The sequence below is a fragment of the Pristiophorus japonicus genome, chromosome 14 (genome assembly GCF_044704955.1).
Source record: "Pristiophorus japonicus isolate sPriJap1 chromosome 14, sPriJap1.hap1, whole genome shotgun sequence".
Lineage (NCBI taxonomy): Eukaryota > Metazoa > Chordata > Chondrichthyes > Pristiophoridae > Pristiophorus > Pristiophorus japonicus.
This window is the reverse complement of record NC_091990.1, coordinates 157,036,953-157,054,221: the sequence shown is the minus strand read 5'-3', so window position 1 is coordinate 157,054,221 and position 17,269 is coordinate 157,036,953. Positions and strand designations below refer to the sequence as shown.

Genomic DNA, 17,269 nt, shown 5'->3' with positions numbered 1-17,269 from the left:
CGTGCTTGTAAACCTTCATTTTCTCTTTTTTTTAAAAAGAAGTTACTGATTTTATGAAATGATGCATTAGAAATTATCAGCAGCAGTATCATTGAACAAATAGGAGTAAAGTAATAGTAGTATTATACTTTTTCTTTTGAATAAAGAATGTCACAAAAAGAGTATAGTATAATTCACCACTTATCAGTAAATGTACACAGGGCTAGGAAAACAAACTTGCCTAGTTGCAAGGCAAAAGCAGACCTTGGGGTTGAAATTGCCCTGTGCGCTATTTTAATGTGCTACTTAATTGTTCTGTGTCAAATTCCTGTGTTTTTTTTTAAATTCCTTCTCGGGATGTGGGTGTCACGGGAAAGGTGGATATTTCTTGCCCTCCCTAGTTGTCCTTGAGAAGGTAGTGGTGAGTCAGCCTTTTGAACCACTGCAGTCCATGTGAAGTTTCTTTCAGCCTATGAAGTATTTTTCAATTTTGTCACTGTTGTAACATCACCAAATGGAGCAGTCCATGTGCACACAGCAAGGTTCCACAAAACGCAGTTGGATAAAGACCAGATAATCTGTCTTAGTGATGTCGCTGGAGGAATAAGTATTGGCCAGGACACCGAGGAGAACTCTTCTTCGCAATAGTGCCCTGGGATCTTTTACATAGAAACATAGAAAATAGGTGCAGGAGTAGGCCAGCCATTCGGCCCTTCGAGTCTGCACCACCATTCAATAAGACCATAGCTGATCATTCACCTCAGTACCACCTTCCTGCTTTCTCTCCATACCCCTTGATCCCTTTAGCCGTAAGGGCCACATCTAACTCCCTTTTGAATATATCCAACGAACTGGACTCAACAACTCTCTGCGATAGGGAATTCCGAAGGTTAACAACTCTGAGTGAATAAGTTTCTCCTCATATCAGTTCTAAATGGCTTACTCCTTATCCTTAGACTATGTCCCCTGGTTCTGGACTTCCCCAACATCGGGAACATTCTTCCTGCATCTAACCTGTCCAGTCCCGTCAGAATTTTATGTTTTTATGAGATCCCCTCTCATCCTTCTAAACACCAGTGAATACAGGCCCAGTCGATCCAGTCTCTCCTCATAAGTCAGTCCTGCCATCCCGGGAATCAGTCTGGTGAACCTTCGCTGCATTCCCTCAATAGCAAGAACATCCTTCCTCAGATTAGGAGACCAAAACTGAACACAATATTCCAGGTAAGGCCTCACCAAGGCCCTGTACAGTTGCAGCAAGACCTCCCTGCTCCTATACTCAAATCCCCTAGCTGTAAAGAAAAAACATACTATTTGCCGCCTTCACCGCCTGCTGTACCTGCATGCCAACTTTCAATGACTGATGTACCATGACACCCAGGTCTTGTTGCACCTCCCCTTTTCCTAATCTGCCACCATTCAGATAATATTCTGCCTTCGTGTTTTTGCCACCAAAGTGGATAACCTCACATTTATCCACATTATACTGCATCTGCCATGCGTTTGTCCACTCACCTAACCTGTCCAAGTCACCGTGCAGCCTCTTAGCGTCCTCCTCACAGCTCACACCGTCACCCAGCTTAGTGTCATCTGCAAACTTGGAGATATTACGCTCAATTCCTTCATCTAAATCATTAATGTATATCGTAAATAGCTGGGGACCCAGCACTGAGCCCTGCGGCACCCCACTAGTCACTGTCTGCAATTCTGAAAAGGACCCGTTTATCCTGACTCTCTGCTTCCTGTCTGCCAACCAGTTCTCTATCCACGTCAGTACATTACCCCCAATACCATGTGATTTAATTTTGCACACCAATCTCTTGTGTCGGACCTTGTCAAAAGCCTTTTGAAAGTCCAAATACACCACATCCACTGGTTCTCCTTTGTCCACTGTACCAGTTACATCCTCAAAAAAATTCTAGAAGATTTGTCAAGCATGATTTCCCTTTTATAAATCCATGCTGACTTGGACCGATCCTGTCACTGCTTTCCAAATGCGCTGCTATTTCACCTTTTAATAATTGATTCCAACATTTTCCCCACTACTGATGTCAGGCTAACAGGTCTATAATTACTCGTTTTCTCTCTTCCTCCTTTCTTAAAAAGTGGTGTTACATTAGCTACCCTCCAGTCCATAGGAACTGATCCAGAGTCGATAGACTGTTGGAAAATGATCACCAATGCATCCACTATTTCTAAGGCTACTTTCTTAAGTACTCTGGGATGCAGACTATCAGGCCCCGGGGATTTATCGGCCTTCAATCCCATCAATTTCCTTCAATCCTTCATCTATCGAAGAGGCAGACGGGGCCTTGATTTCACATCTTCACAATTATGATTGCGACACTGGGAGCCATGCCAACAAAATGTTGCTGTTTGGTGCAGAAAAATGAATTTCACTGGCATTTTCCTGGTTCGCTCATATTAAACCAAGCCTGGATTTAAAAATAGTAAACCCAAGGAAGTGTGCCTGCTATATGATGAGGTGACTAGTGGATTTGCCCAGTGGCAGAATGATTTTAATGCTGCATTTTCCACAGTTTTCTCGGATGCAGGTAGAAGATAATAGATTGGCAGAAAAAGATATGCCCTTTAGCTATCTGTTTTAAGATCTGAGATTTTACTTGAGGTCATTTTTTTAATACTGTACAGTTCATGAATCCTAATAAATCTGCAGATTGAATAGCAATTAGCATAATTGTAAAACATGTACATGTAAAACTGTTTGATTTTGTTCTCTACCAATGCTTCTCTCTCAACTGTGGCTCAGTGGGTAGCGCACTTGCCCGAGTCAGAAGGTTGTGAATTCAAGTCCAACTCCAGGAACTTGAGTACCTAAATAAATTAAAAAAATCTAGGCTGACACTCCACTGCAGAGCTGAGGGAGCGCTGCACTGTCGAAGATGCTGTCTTTTGGGTGAGACATTAAACCGAGATCCCGTCTGCCCTTTCGGATGGACGTAAAAGATCCCTTGGTATGATTTCGAAGAAGAGCAGGGGAATTATCCCTGGTGTGCTGACCAATATTTATCCCTCAATCAATATAACACAGACAGATTATCTGGTCTTTATCACATTGCTGTTTGTGGGAGCTTGCTGTGCGCAAGTTGGATGTCATGTTTCCCACATTACAAGAGTGACTACACTCCAAAGGTACTTAATTGGCTATAAAGCGCTTTGAGACGTCCGGTGGTCGTGAAAGGCGCTATATAAATGCAAGACTTTCTATGGCAGCTCCCCAAAGCATTTTCCTTTTGAATCATAAATTTAGAGTTTGAAAGCTGCCCTTACTGTAGTAAAAGAAGGGATACACCCTCAGTTAAAAGGGAACTGCCCCTTTAGCAATCTGAACTCTCTCTCCGGCAGCGTGGTATTGGGGGCAATGCAGGTGAAGAGGCTGTTTCAATGACCACAGGATAGACCAATGTGAGGAAATAGGAGGTGGGTGGGGTGGATTGACCCATCCACCTCCACTGAGGTGTGTGGGGGGCCTGACCCATCCACCTCCATGGCACGAACCTGGTATTGCAGTACTTCCAGGAACGGTGCAGTGGCTCTCGGCCTTTTGGCTAAGAGCATTGGCGCAGAGTGATCCTTGATGTGTGCAAGGTGACCTCTGGCGTTTGTGATTTGACAAAGAATTGGAAAGATTGGCTACGAACAAAAAAAAAAACAGGATAGACCAATGTGCTATGCTGTGTTGTCAATGCTTCCTGGACTGCAGACAAGCCTCCAAACATGCAAGGACTTGGCTGTGGTTACTACTAATGAGAACTGAAAGCATCCCATTCTTCCTCAGTTCATCTAACCCGCTGGTTGATGCTTATTGTTGCAACAAACCTCTATCTTGCACAGATGTTGACGGATTGAAGTTGTGCTTGTTTTTTTTTCTCCCCTCCCCTAAACCTAATGTGTTTTTCCTTCAAGATATTGCAGTTATCACTGGCATCGCAGTGGAATCGCCAGGTATATTACATCTTAGTGTGAATGCTCCGTGCATTTTGTGTTCTGTTGTGTTTCATTTCCAAGTATAAAATAAATGTGCAAGTGCTTGGAAGTCATGTGTGCTGGTCTTTCCAGTAATGCACTTAATGTTGTAAACATCATTGCATTTTGTGGAACGAAGCTGAAATGCCGTATTTTCCAGTATTGCACAAGAGTTTACTGGGGAAGTATATTCATCTGAAATGCTACGTGCTTTTACTATTACAAATCAATGTCGCTATAAACTTGAAGTTATATCTTGGAAACAAAGAGAGTCCGTTATCACCGAACAGAAGAATTACACACTATGCTCGCTTCTAGGCTTTATGTAGCTATTCAGAAGGAAGCACTTCCCCTTTAATTTGAATGATAGGTTCAACTTCTACTTGTCTGTTCATCCCCATTGTTTCCATTCTTTTTATTAAAAAAATGTCACTATTTAAACCCTTTCCTCAGTGATTTTGTTTTCTCTCCCTAAATATAGTTACTGGTTTTTGCAAGATGCAAATCATTGACGCAGCTCCATATTGTTTCAAGACCTAGCCAATAAGCTTTGACTACAATATTTTAAAAAAATCTTTGTGGAGGAGGGTGGGTGAATCTGCTTTCTGAACATTCACAGGGCAGTAAAACAACTTTTTCTTCCCCATAGCATGTTGTGGGAGAAAGAGCAAGGGAACAGTTATTCCTGTGGAAAATGTTAAGTATTTTGAGCTTTCCTTTTAAATTGGTGGAAAAAGTCTGCAGGTAACAAAGCAGTAATTTGGGATCGAAACCACTGCCTGTTTGTAAATATTTAGCCACTGACTGCAATTTGTAGATTGAGGTTGATTCTGACTGCATTCCAAGTCGTTTGTTACAACCTCTATAGTAAGCTGAACATTTGGTCGAGATTATACGTATAAAAATGTCCAGGCGTGTTTTAATTTTAGTGGCTGCCCCTCCTATCTCGGCCTCCACAGCTGACCCCTACACCAACTAGAAGGCTGGGAATAGATCATTCTCCAGATAGCTTTACTGATATCATTCTACAGTCTATCTGCCAGTAACTTGAATAATCAGGAACGCGTAAATAGTCTTGATGCAGTTGATCCAGCTGGGATAGTCACAGCTAGCCTGTCTCCTTTCTTTCCCCCCCCCCCCCGCCCCCCACCTCCCACTCCGCATCGCAATCAAGGCTGGACAGAGCACGGTGCGAACATCAGCAAAGACTGTTGCTTAAACTTAGGCCTCCCAGTCAAGAGTCCAGCTTACTTGGCTTTTCTCTGCATTATTCTTTTTCCCCCCAATGTTTGAAAGACTCATCTGATTTTTAGTCACAAAATGTTTTTGCGTGTGCCTGATCATGCTGTGCTCTTGCTGCACCCAATATATTGGCCAAAGATGCTGAAGGAAAAGCTGCTGGAAGTTGCTTTGAAAAGATAATTTCCTTTTATAGAATGGTCTTGAAGTTTCAGAGCACTGTTTATTCCGGCAGAAAACCAATGTTGTTCATTATCTTCCCTCCGCATTTTAGGTGAAGACAATGGGCCTTACTATGATCCTTCCAATGGTACCAGCGAAAGAGAAATTCCTGGCAATCCCGAGGTAAATCTTGTTGTTTCTTTGACCGAGTATATCTCCATGTGGTGCAAATTATGTAGAATGGCCATGTTGGAGGAATGTTTTCAGATGAAATTAAAACAGGAAATGTTGAAAATACAAGAGGTGCCTACTGTTTGTCAGAACCAAAGAAAAACCTAATCTGATGAACAGTCGGCAGGAAGTGTACACATCTGAAATGTCATGACGTTTATTTTCTGTGTACTGATGCTGATTGATTGATCTGCTGGGTATTTCTATCATTTTCAGCTTTTATTTCAAATTTTCTGCATTTGCTGGGTTTTTTTCTTTTAATGTTTTAGCCTTGTGTCATTTTTATCGAGTGTCACATTATACAATTGTTTGGCCAATAAATAATAAGTGTGAAATGTAACTATCTGATAAGTTGCGGTTACTGGTGAAATTTCTTACATGTGTTACTGTGAAGAGCATTGGCAAGCACTTATGTACAGTTTAATAGTGGAAAAAGTGAAGTTCCTGTTTTTCCCTTCTGAAACTCCTAAATGCATCTAATAATATTTGACTTGTGTGTTCGCTGTTCGGCTTAGTCTCAAGTAACAGCAAAAATGGAGTGAAACATACCAAGGTTCCACCATACCACCCTGCCTCGAATGGTGCAGCAGAGCGCACTGTACAAATTGTAAAACGTGCCCTCATAAAACAAATGTTAGATCCAAATCCAAAGAAACGACAGTTGTCATTGGATCACAAATTGGCTAATTTTTTGATTATCGTAATACTCCTCAGACAACTACTGGTAGAACACCAGCAGAGTTGTTTCTCAAACGACAGCCATGAACCAGATTCTCAGTGTTAAAACCAAATTTGGCACAGTCCGTAGAAGAGACACAATTAAGACAAAGAGAATCATGATAGAGGTAGAGTAAAAGAGAGAAATGTGAAATTAAACCAGAAGATGAGAGTGAAGAACCATCACCATAAATGGTTAAAGTGGTTACTAGGACGAGTAGTGAAGATATGTGGCCCTCGCACTTATTTGGTCAAGATGTTTGATCATAAACAGGTTAGGTTTGTTCATATTGATCACATTTTACCTACAGACATGGAAGGAGTTGAAGGGTGGAATGATTCAATTATTTCTGACTCATATAGTTTTGATATACCAGTAGCATATCCTACATCCAATGTACTGGAAACAAATCCAAGAGAAAATCAGAATATAAGTCTGGGTCCGAGTCAGGAAAACAAACAGCCTGAAGTTAGTGAGTTCAAATGAAAATCAAGGAAATTCCGTGGAGGAAAACGTTCCTCAGGAGGAGCCTCGAATGAGTTTAAATTTGACACCATGTTTGGAAGGTTCTGTTCGAGAGCAAAGCTATCCTCTTCGAAACAGAAAACAAGTGGTTAAGTTAAATTTGTAAATATGGAAAAAATAAGTCTATATCCTGTGTTATGTATAAACATGCAAGTTATGTATGATGATATAATAACTTCTTCATTAAGGAGGGGGAAGTGTAATGTCCATAAGCTTGTAATGTTTGTAGCTCCACACTGTGGATGTGGAAGTATTGTGTACTGCAACTACAGTGTTAATAATAAACAGAAGCAGCATTCCGGAGACTTCCGAGAGTTGCCTGCCATATTAGAAAGCTGTGTGTGCTTGTGCTCTGTGAATATATCACACTTGGTTTCCCTCAAGGTTCGTTCTGGAGAACCAGTGGCGCTCTTTCAATTCACTGCTCTGATTGGCTGCACGTTCTCCTCAGTTTATGACTCCTTGACTCGTATATGTCTCGGGAAGAATGCCTGAGCTCTGAAGTCGGGTACTAACATGAAATGGTCAGCAGCAACTTACTGAAATATGCAAGTCAAGTGTGAAAGGTAATGAAAAAATGATCGCTTCTGTTCAGAGTCTTCCCCAGTTGTGATTGGACTGCTGAGGCCTAAAGCCCCGATTTTAATTTTTCCCGCTCCACCACACCCGACAAGTGCATTGGGTACATGGTGCAGACTTCGCCTGGAGCAGCAGGCCCAGGTGAGGGCCAAAATAAATACATTTTATTTTATAGATCCATGGAATTTAAAAAAAAAAATTATTCTAGCTTGAAGTAAAACCACATCTCGATCAATAAAATCATCACAATCACAAGAAATATGTGTCTGTTCCTACCTAGCTTATCGAGCACTTCTCTTCCTGAAGACTACGCACCTTTTCTGGCTGAAAGGATGGGGCTGATGTCGAACTAATAATAATAAAATATCTATGGAAATACATTCCAAAATCATTACATCTATACAACCTGATTCGCTTCTTTTAACTTTCTGTTGGGGATATCAAAAGAAACTGGCCGCCACGAATGGAACTCTTTAATAGTCTGCGCAGGGCTGGATTTTCGATTCTGGTAATATTGGGACGGTAAAGTTTGTGGCGGAAATGGTTTGCGGCCTCAGCAACAAAATTCACCAGCCGGACCCGGAGTGTGGAGCGGAGTGCTAAGGGAGGCATTGCACACCACTTTTAGGGTGCTAGGCCGATTGACCAACTGAAAATCCCGAGTTCAACAGCCGGCCTTGGAACGCCATAAAGAGAGGCTTGCTTGCAGAAAAAAAAAAATCGGCAGAAAACACATGAAAAACATTCGCAATACCTTGACTACACTGCATTACAATAAATTGCAAAACTAAACGAAACAATCACACTTATCTTATTCATTACTTACTTCACTCACCACCGCCAGGACAGTTCTGATCGCGTGGCTTTCCAGGCGGACCCACTAGGGCGTGCTACGGGGCGCTGGAGGCTCAGCGTCCATTCAAAATCAAAGCGCAGTCGAAACAGGTGGCGTCCCACACCGGCTCGACGCTCCCGGGCGGTGCTGCTCAGTGCCCCCCCAAAACTGGCAACAAATTTCCCGGCGGGGCGCTGCAAGCTGGCCGCCCACCCGGAAACCATTCCCGCTGCTATTGTCGCCCCTCCGGAGTGCTAACGCTGGCGGCAGAAGACCGAAAATCCAGACGATGGAGTGTCATTTTACTAAAATGAGAGAACTCACCAGCAGCACTTGGGGTTGCCAACTCCGCCCAGACGTATTCCTGGAGGTTTCATCACATGACCTCCAATATTTTTATAACTAATAAATGTTCGAAGGAAATGGGGAAAAAACGTCCGTTATTTTTAATGCCCCTATGATTTTCCCTCGGGTTGCTTGCAGCAGTGTCCAGGAGATCAATCTTCAATTCCTGGAGAGTCCAGGACAATCCTGGAGGGTTGGCCACCAATGTTCCCTGTAAGCTGCGCGCTCTCCTGTGCGGTCTGTTTCATTTAATGCGCGGTCCCTTTAACTTTCTGTGCCTGCGTGGTATTTACAATGTAAAAGCCGGTGAGCGGCCTGCATGGATCACTGCGCGGCTGCATGTACACGCAGGAGCATTGTTGGCTACCCTTCCGTATGGTGGCTTGGTTTGTTACTGTCACCGGGAAGTCGATTGAACAACAAGTTCGGTGCCATTTGAGACGACATTAGTTGTGATCTAAGATCACGTAACAGGGTGGGCCATGAGAAGGCTGTCATCATCATCCACCCCTTGGCTACCCTAGTAGCACTCTTCACGGTCAAACATTGGCGACAAGGGCTCACTTCCTGCTGTGCTGCAGGACACACAAACATGAGAGAAAAGAAACACTGATCTGCAGTAGTTTTGAATTTCGGTGGCAATATCAAGGTCGAGAAAGTGTTAAATATTCGAAATTCCACTCCATGTGGGCAGATTACGCAGCAGTCAGACTATTTAAGGAAAAGAAATGTTAGTAGTTTTTACTATCCGCAGCAAGTGAATTGTTAGAGTTCGGTTTAAGCTGCTTGTCGTCTGTATTTAAAAATATTTCAGCTAAACTGAGCTCCTCTTTTATTGAGATGGGTGGGTGATGGGATTTTGCTTGATTCAACCAAACGGTTATATTTGAAGGATAAAAACAGAAAATGCTGGAAATACTCAGCAGGAAAGGCAACATCTGTGCAGAGAGAAATATAGGGCTAGAAATTTGATTGGAGGGTTCCTAAGGCGCTCATGTCAGATGTCCACTAAATTTAGCGCCGGAATAGTTTTAGCGGCAATAACAGCAAAATTCAGTGGTGGCGCCCCGACATTGGAGTGGAGCACTAAGGGAAGCGTTCCACACTTCTCTTCGAGCGCTAGGCCGTGTGTGTAACTGTATAACCCATGCTAAAGAGCCGTTTTCCTGGCAACCTAAGAGCGGCCTCTCTGCAAAAAAATGATCGGAACTAAAAACATTCCCTGTATATTACTTCCCCCAAATAAAGTTAAATTGTAAAAATATATATATATCAATATATATCTCACTCACACTTACCTCATGCAGTCATTCCTTCCCTTAGCTCTGCACGTCCGCTTTCTCTGGTGGTGTCACTACGGGGCGCTACAGGTTCAATGCAAATCACATTTTGAATCTGTGTCGATACCGGGGCGTTGCACACCGGCGCTATACTCCCGGGCGATACTCCTCAGCACTGCCGGTGCCAGCACACTAAATTTGCTGAGCGTTGTGAATGTCGGCGCTTGCAGCTGCAAACCCTTTCGCGCCCCTGTAGCACTCCTCACGAGGAATGCTATCGCACCAAATTTCTCCCCCCCACAGATGAAAGGTCATCAACCTAAACCGTTAACTCTGTTTCTCTTTCCACAGATGCTGCCTGCCCTGCTGAGTGTTTCCAGCATTTTCTGTGTTTTATATTTCAGACTTCCAGCCTCCTCAGTATTTTGCTTTTATATTTGAAGGATGTTGGGAGTTCTACCATGAACGCAAATTGGTCAGCTCAGGCAATTAAATTAATCCTCTGGAATTACTCCTCTCCCTCCCCCATACTTAGTAGCGGAATTTGCTTTTGAATCCATCATTTTACCTTGCTCACGCTGGGGAGATATAAAATCCCCTGCAATTCAGCTGCTGTGGTTTGCCAGCTCATAATCTTCTGCCCACTCACTTTTTAATGAAGGGGAAAATTGTGAGCGGACAAGTGCAGAGCATAACATCTAACCCACAATCTTTAATCTATGGGCAGTTTTTGGAGTAGGTTCTGGAGCTGGCAGTCAATGCAAAAGGCATGGCTGCAGCCTGGCTCTACCTGTGCATGACGGCCTCTGCAGCAATTTCTCCTTGACTTGCCTTGGCTGCTGCACTGGGGAGCAGCTAAATCAAAGGGAATTTCATTTCAGAAATATGCAAGTGCGTCAGCACTGTGTGAGAGTTAGGGTTGCCAACTCTGGCTGGATGTACTCCTGGAGGTTTAATCACATGACTTGCCCCACTGGTTGACCAACATGCCCATTCTCAGGGCCTTCCCGTGCCAATTGGAAAGCGAACGGATACTTCATTGACCCGTAACCATCAGCAAGCAACCTTTTCTTTCCCATCACCAACATGTTTAGAACCAATAAACATTTTTGTTTCATGTCCCGATGACACTTCTCCTGGGTTGCACCCAGCAATGTTCTGGAGATTAATCTTCAATTCTTAGAGACGCCAAATCAAGTATGGAGGGTTGGCCACCCTAGTGAGAGCAAGTGTGTGCACATTGTAAGGTAGCCGTACAATATATATGGCATATATTCCAGTGGGCTCCATGAATGAGAATCTGTCTGTAGAAGGCAAGATGCTACTGGAGCAAAATCATACGCAGAGGCCTGCATAACTGCCCGAGTCATTTCTTTGTCTCGATAGAACGTTTGGAGAGAGGGGCAAGTGCAGCAGTAAACAAAAAGCCCTTTAGTCAGATAAGATCGGGTCTGGTCGAGTGCTGATTTATGAGTGATAGATTCTAGCAGCCATGGTACTGCAAGTTAATTACCTTGGTTTAAAAAGGCCTGACTGTCTGGATTCTGTGAAAAGAGAAAGATTTATTCGTTGACAAGGGAGACTGAAGCTGAAACCCCAGTGGCATATATTCCAGTGGGCTCCATGAGTGAGAATCTGTCTGCAAAGGGCAAGATGCTACTATCTCATGAGTGGCTTGTTACTTATGGAGTTCTGATTAATGCTATAAGTGGGATATAGGGGCTCATTTTACAAGACTGCTTCTGACATAGTAGCTGAGGTAGTTGAGCATGTGAGCTGAGAGACGGCTACAACTTTTGTATTCCCATTTTTCTGACCCATTCTCGCCACCAGCGAGGCCGTTTGGTCAATGGGGTTGGGGTGGGGTGTCTGGCTACAATGCTTGTATAGCGTAGTAGTTTGTATATCACAATCCATCCTTATGGATTCGGTTTTTAATACTATTTTGAGGTAAATTTATTTTCTCGCCACTTCTGTGGTTTTTCTGGAGCACAAACTTATTGGAGTTCACAGAGCAAGGGATCAGTCTGCACCCGTTATCAATGCAACCCTGAGCTAGCTGCTTTTGTGTGCATCCGTCAGATATGCCTTGTCTACAATGAGCTTGTCCATGACTTCCCCCTTGGGTGCTTTATTTTTTTCCATTTTCCACAGTGACTAGGTTGATGTTTGGAGATTGCAGGCCCAAACCACATATCACCGCACTGTCTATGCAAGATGCTGATATAAACATGCACCACGAAACACACAGTTCCATTGCCAGAGTGCAGCACCATTTAATGTCTCTGTTCTGGGCACCTGAACAATATATGGAAACCATGTTTTCATTGATGTCGTGCTGCTATGTTAAGCCTTCAAGTCTCGGCATGTCCAGGGAATTCCAGTATCTGCTGGCTGACCAGACAGTCCTCGGCTGTAACACAGCAATGCTGAAAAAAAGTATTATTATGACTAAGTTCATCACTTGAATTGCTTTTTTTTATTGTACAGCTCAGGATGAAGAATAACATAGTGAGTAGAATGGGCCTATATTCTCTGGAGTTTACAACAACGAAAGTAACAACTTGGGGCCGAAATTGCCCATGTCCTTGAGGCAAATCGGCGACCACGCTGCAGAGTGGAGTGGTCACCAACTTTTCGTGGAATGGCCGCTGCTAGGCCAATTGCCCTTCCACGTTTTCCCAGCAGTGCCCCGATTTCCCCCCCCACCTCCGTTCCGCTGCTGCTGATCCGTGTTAAGTGCATCATCACTGTGCACACTGGCAATCTACCACCCTCCCCCTCCCTCCGGCGACATTCCTCACTGAAAATCTTCAGCCCAAAACAAGCTTTCTCGCGGTGGTTCAGTGAGGCTGTGGTCTTCTACAATGGAGTTGCGGCTTCCCTTAAAGGGGCGGGCCTACTGCTACTGCCGCTGCCGCCATGGTTTTTTTGTCAGCCGACTGCCAGGTCGGTCCGACAATTATGTTTCCAGGTTCGGGCGAGCCGCCAACAGGCAGCCTGGCACCCCCTCTTGGGTGCCAGGCTGCTGGCCCGGCCGAAATCCTCCCTGATGGCCCAGTGGGCCGAAGTTTTAAAATCGTGAAAGGCCCTCCCCTTTAAGTGAAGGGGAAAACCATGGTGATGCGGCGTTGTGATGATGTCATCATGGCGGTTATTCCGCACCGCCCCTCTTGTGTAGTTACTGCTCCCATTAAAACTTCCAGATCCAAAGAAAAGAAAACAACAAAGAGCGGAATTTTGCTCGAGGCAACCTCAACCACAGCTGCAGTAAAAACCATTGAAATGGGGTGCAGGCTGGGGGGCAATTTTTACCCCCTTGTATTTATATAGCACCTTTTACATATTGAAACATCCCACGGCACTTCACAGGAGTATTGAGATTAAAAATTTGACACCGCAACCACAGCCGCATAAGGAGAAATTAGTGCAGGTGATCAAAAGCTTGGTCAAAGAGATAGGTTTTAAGGAGTGTCTTGAAGGAGGAAAAAAAGGTGGAGAGGTTTAAACAGGGAATTCCACAGCTTAGGGCCAAGGCAACAGAAGGCACAGCCACCAATGGTTGAGCGTTTGATGATCATAGATCAGATGATCAGATGATCAGAGATCATCAAAAGGGCAGAATTAGAGGAGCGCAGACATCTCTGGAGGGGGCGGAGGCGGTGGGAGGTTACAGAGATGGGGAGGGACGAGGCCACGGAAGGATTTGAAAACCAGGATGTGAATTTTGAAATTGAGGCGTTGCTTAACCAGGAGCCAATGTAGGTCAGCGAGCACAGGGGTGATGGGTAAGCAGACTTGGTGCGAGTTAGGGCACGGTAGCCTGGTTTTCTGTCACCTCTAGTTTATGCAGGGTAGAATGTGGGCAGCCAGCCAGGAGTGAGTTGGAATAGTCAAGTCTAGAGATAACAAAGGCATGGATGAGGGCTGAATGAGAACTTTTTAAAATTCATTTCCAAGGTGTGGGCATCGCTGGGAAGGCCGGCATTTATTGTCCATCCCTAATTTCCCTTGAGAAGGAGGTGAAGAGTTGGGTGTTCAGGCCCAGAAGAGGCGAGGGACCTGGGGCAGCACGCGCCAACTCACACTACGATATGTGTGTGTGCACTAGGTCTGTGCAGCAAAGCTGCTCTCCAGTCATCTTGGTTAATCCCTGCCAATGGACCAAGACCTACCTCTGTCAAGCCCGTGTGGTGGCTGGTGTGCATTGGCCACCACACGTTTTTTTAAAAAAATCCACGCACAAGCATCTTCCACCCTTCAAAATGTAGTTCGGGACCTGGAATATTAGGTCCTTCATTGAAACACCTGTGAACTCATCCCTTTTTGGCAAGGAAGCAAGTCATCCTCGATTCGAGAGACTGCCGATGATGATAAGCCACCTTCTTGAACCGCTGCAGTCCATGTACTCCCACAGTGCTGTTAGGTAGGCATTTCCAGGATTTTGACCCAGCGACGATGACAGAACAGCAATATATTTCCGAGTGAGGATGGTGCGTGACTTGGAGAGGAACTTGGAGGTGATGGTGTGCCTGCTGCTCTTGTCCTTCTAGATGGTATAGGTGATCTCATAGAAATGTATAAAATTCTTAGAGGGCTTGACAGAATAGATGCTGAGAAGCTGTTTACCATGGCTGGAGAGTCGAGAAAGGGGGGTCATATTCCCAGGATTAAGGGTTGGCCATTTAGGAGGGCCGAAGAGAAATTTCTTCACTCCGAGTTTTGTGAATCTTTGGAATTCTCTACCCCAGTGGGCTGTGGAGGCTCAGTCGTTGAGTATATTCAAGACAGACTAAGGAAATCAATGGATCTAGGGCTGTAATAGTTCAGCCATGATATTGAATGGCGGAGCAAGCTCGAAGGGCCGTAAGGCCTACTCCTGCTCCTATTTCTTATGTTCTTGTGCAAGTGCCGAATCTGTGCTCCCAGTGGATGGGTCTCATCTACTATGAGCGCATATCAGAAATCGGGGATGATATAATGGGTAGATAATCATAAGATACAGCCCTCCTGAGGAATAAGGCACATCTGGAAATGTGAGTTTTGTTAACTCAGTCTGCATTATAAACTTGAAATGGAGCTGACTAACGTCATATAGCAACCTGTTAAAGCCAGTGTTTGTTTAAAAAAAAAAATGGAATTTAACATGGTGCTGAACTGCTGGGTTTCTTTGATTACACAAATCCCTTCTTAGGAGGCCTTGGCTTGTAGTGGGGATGCTTTTTGAGTAGATTTGGCAGCAGGAGCTAAACAAACAAAGTGTCTCACAATGCCCTATTTACACTGGAGGATGGGATCAGATGACTGTGAAATGTGCAGACGTCTGCTGAGTGGTTGCCAGCGGTTATATTTTCCTACACGACGCAGACGTGTTGCAGCTGTTCTCAGTTAGAATACAGGGTTAAAGGCAATGAGGTAGTGCAGTGTAGGGGTAGTGCTCAGTTTCTAACTGGAGTGTCTGAATAGAGTGCATTCCTGAGACTGGGAACTCTGATCAATTGCTCATCAGCAAATTCCAAGGGATAATGTACTTCTTTCAAAAGAAAGTGATGACGTTGAGGCCAAATTGTGTCTTGCCGGCAAACTACTTTGTTTAAAAAAAAAAGAAAGGTAGGTGGACCGCCCTTTAGATATCAGTTACACTCCCAATACCAAAGCCGTGTGCCTCGCACATGACTTTCAAACGTAGATTTTACAGTCAGCGTTATTTTAATACCCACTTTAACCCATTATTAAATTGCTCACAGCAGTGTTAAAAATAATGCTGATTGAGAAGTCTAGCCCTCAAAGTATAGATTGTTTGAAAATTAGCAGCACAGCTCTGTTGCCATTATCGAATTAAATGTTACAGCAACAGTCAGTAATGGTAACTAGGAAGATGGTCCAAAGAAAATGATCTCAGTCACTGCCAGCAGTGCAGAAGGAGTTGTGGAAAATTGGACTGGGATATCAGTAATAACAGGCTATTCTGATTTTAAAGCACCTTGATTTAAAAATTCTCATCCTTGTTTTCAATTCCCTCCATGGTCTTGCCTCTCCCTATCTCTCTACCCTCCTCCCAGCCCTACAATCACCGTGGCTCAGTGGGTAGCAGTCTCGCCCTTGAGTCAGAAGGTTGTAGGTCAAGTCCCACTCCAGGGACTTGAGCACAAAAATCTAGGCTGATACTCCAGTGTAGTGCTGAGGGAGTGTTGCAGTGTTGGAGATGCTGTCTTTCAGATGAAACATTTAACCAAGGCCACGTCTGCTCTCATGTGGATGTAAAAGATCCCATGGCATTCTTTTGAAGAAGAGTAGGGGTTAACCCCAAATGTCCTGGCCAATATTTATTCCTTAATTAACGTCACAAAAACAGATTATCTGATCATTATCACATTGCTGTTTGTAGGAGCTTGCTGTGGCAGATTGGCTGCCGCGTTTCCTACATTGCAACAACACGACCTCAAACCCGGCACCATGCTCGTGGTCTACAGAGCACTGGTGATACCCACCCTCCTGTATGGCTCAGAGACATGGACTATGTACAGCAGGCACCTCAAAACACTGGAGAAGTAGTACCAACGCTGCCTCCGCAAGATCCTGCAACTCCAATGGCAGGATAGGCGCACCAACATCCGTGTTCTCGCTCAACATCCTCAGCATTGAAGCACTGACCAAGCTTGATCAGCTCCGCTGGATGGGCCACATCGTCCGCAAGCCTGACACGAGACTTCCAAAACAAGCGCTTTATTCTGAGCTCCGACATGACAAGTGAGCCCCAGGTGGGCAGAGGAAACGCTTAAAGGACACACTCAAAGCCTCGTTGAAAAAATGTAACATCCCCACCAATACCTGGGAATCCTTGGCCCACGATCGCCCAAAGTGGGGAAAAAGCATCCAAGAAGGCGCTGAACACCTCGAATCTTTGCCAAGAGCAAACTGAAACCAAGCGTAGACAGCGGAAGGAGCGCGCGGCAACCCAGACTCCCCACCCACCTGTTCGTTCAATCACCGTCTGCCCCACCTGTGACCGAGACTATAGATCCCGCATTGGACTCTTCAGTCACCTAAGAACTCATTTTTAGTGTGGAAGCAAGTTAGCCTCGACTCTGAGGGACTGCCGATGAAATGAGCAGTTATTACATTTCAAAAGTACTTCATTGGCTGTAAAGCGCTTTTAGACGTCCTGAGGTTGTGAAAGGCGCTATACCTCTCCCTGCCCTCCACCTTCCCCCCCCCCCCCCCCCCCAAGATCTCCTCCTCCAATTCTGGCATCCTGCACACCCCTGATTTTCATCGCTCCACATTGGTGCCTTCAGCTGCCTAGGCCCTAAGCTCTGCAATTCCCTCCCTAAACCTCTCCGACTCTCTTTCCTCTGTTAAGTCACTCCTTAAAACCCACCTCTTTGA

At 44.6% G+C, this 17,269-nt stretch overlaps 1 protein-coding gene across 8 annotated transcripts in view; it reads left to right on the top strand.

Moving 5' to 3' along the window:
• Positions 1-17,269, top strand: part of ano5a (anoctamin 5a) — a 263,256-nt gene that overhangs the window by 55,423 nt on the left and 190,564 nt on the right. For 6 of the 8 annotated variants that reach the window (XM_070899714.1, XM_070899710.1, XM_070899712.1 and 3 more), the window contains exons 2-3: positions 3,907-3,945; positions 5,480-5,550. In XM_070899714.1, coding sequence (XP_070755815.1) covers positions 3,907-3,945; positions 5,480-5,550 — 110 coding nt within the window. The remainder of the gene's footprint in view (positions 1-3,906; positions 3,946-5,479; positions 5,551-17,269) is intronic. The other 2 variants (XM_070899713.1, XM_070899709.1) reach the window with 1 other exon arrangement.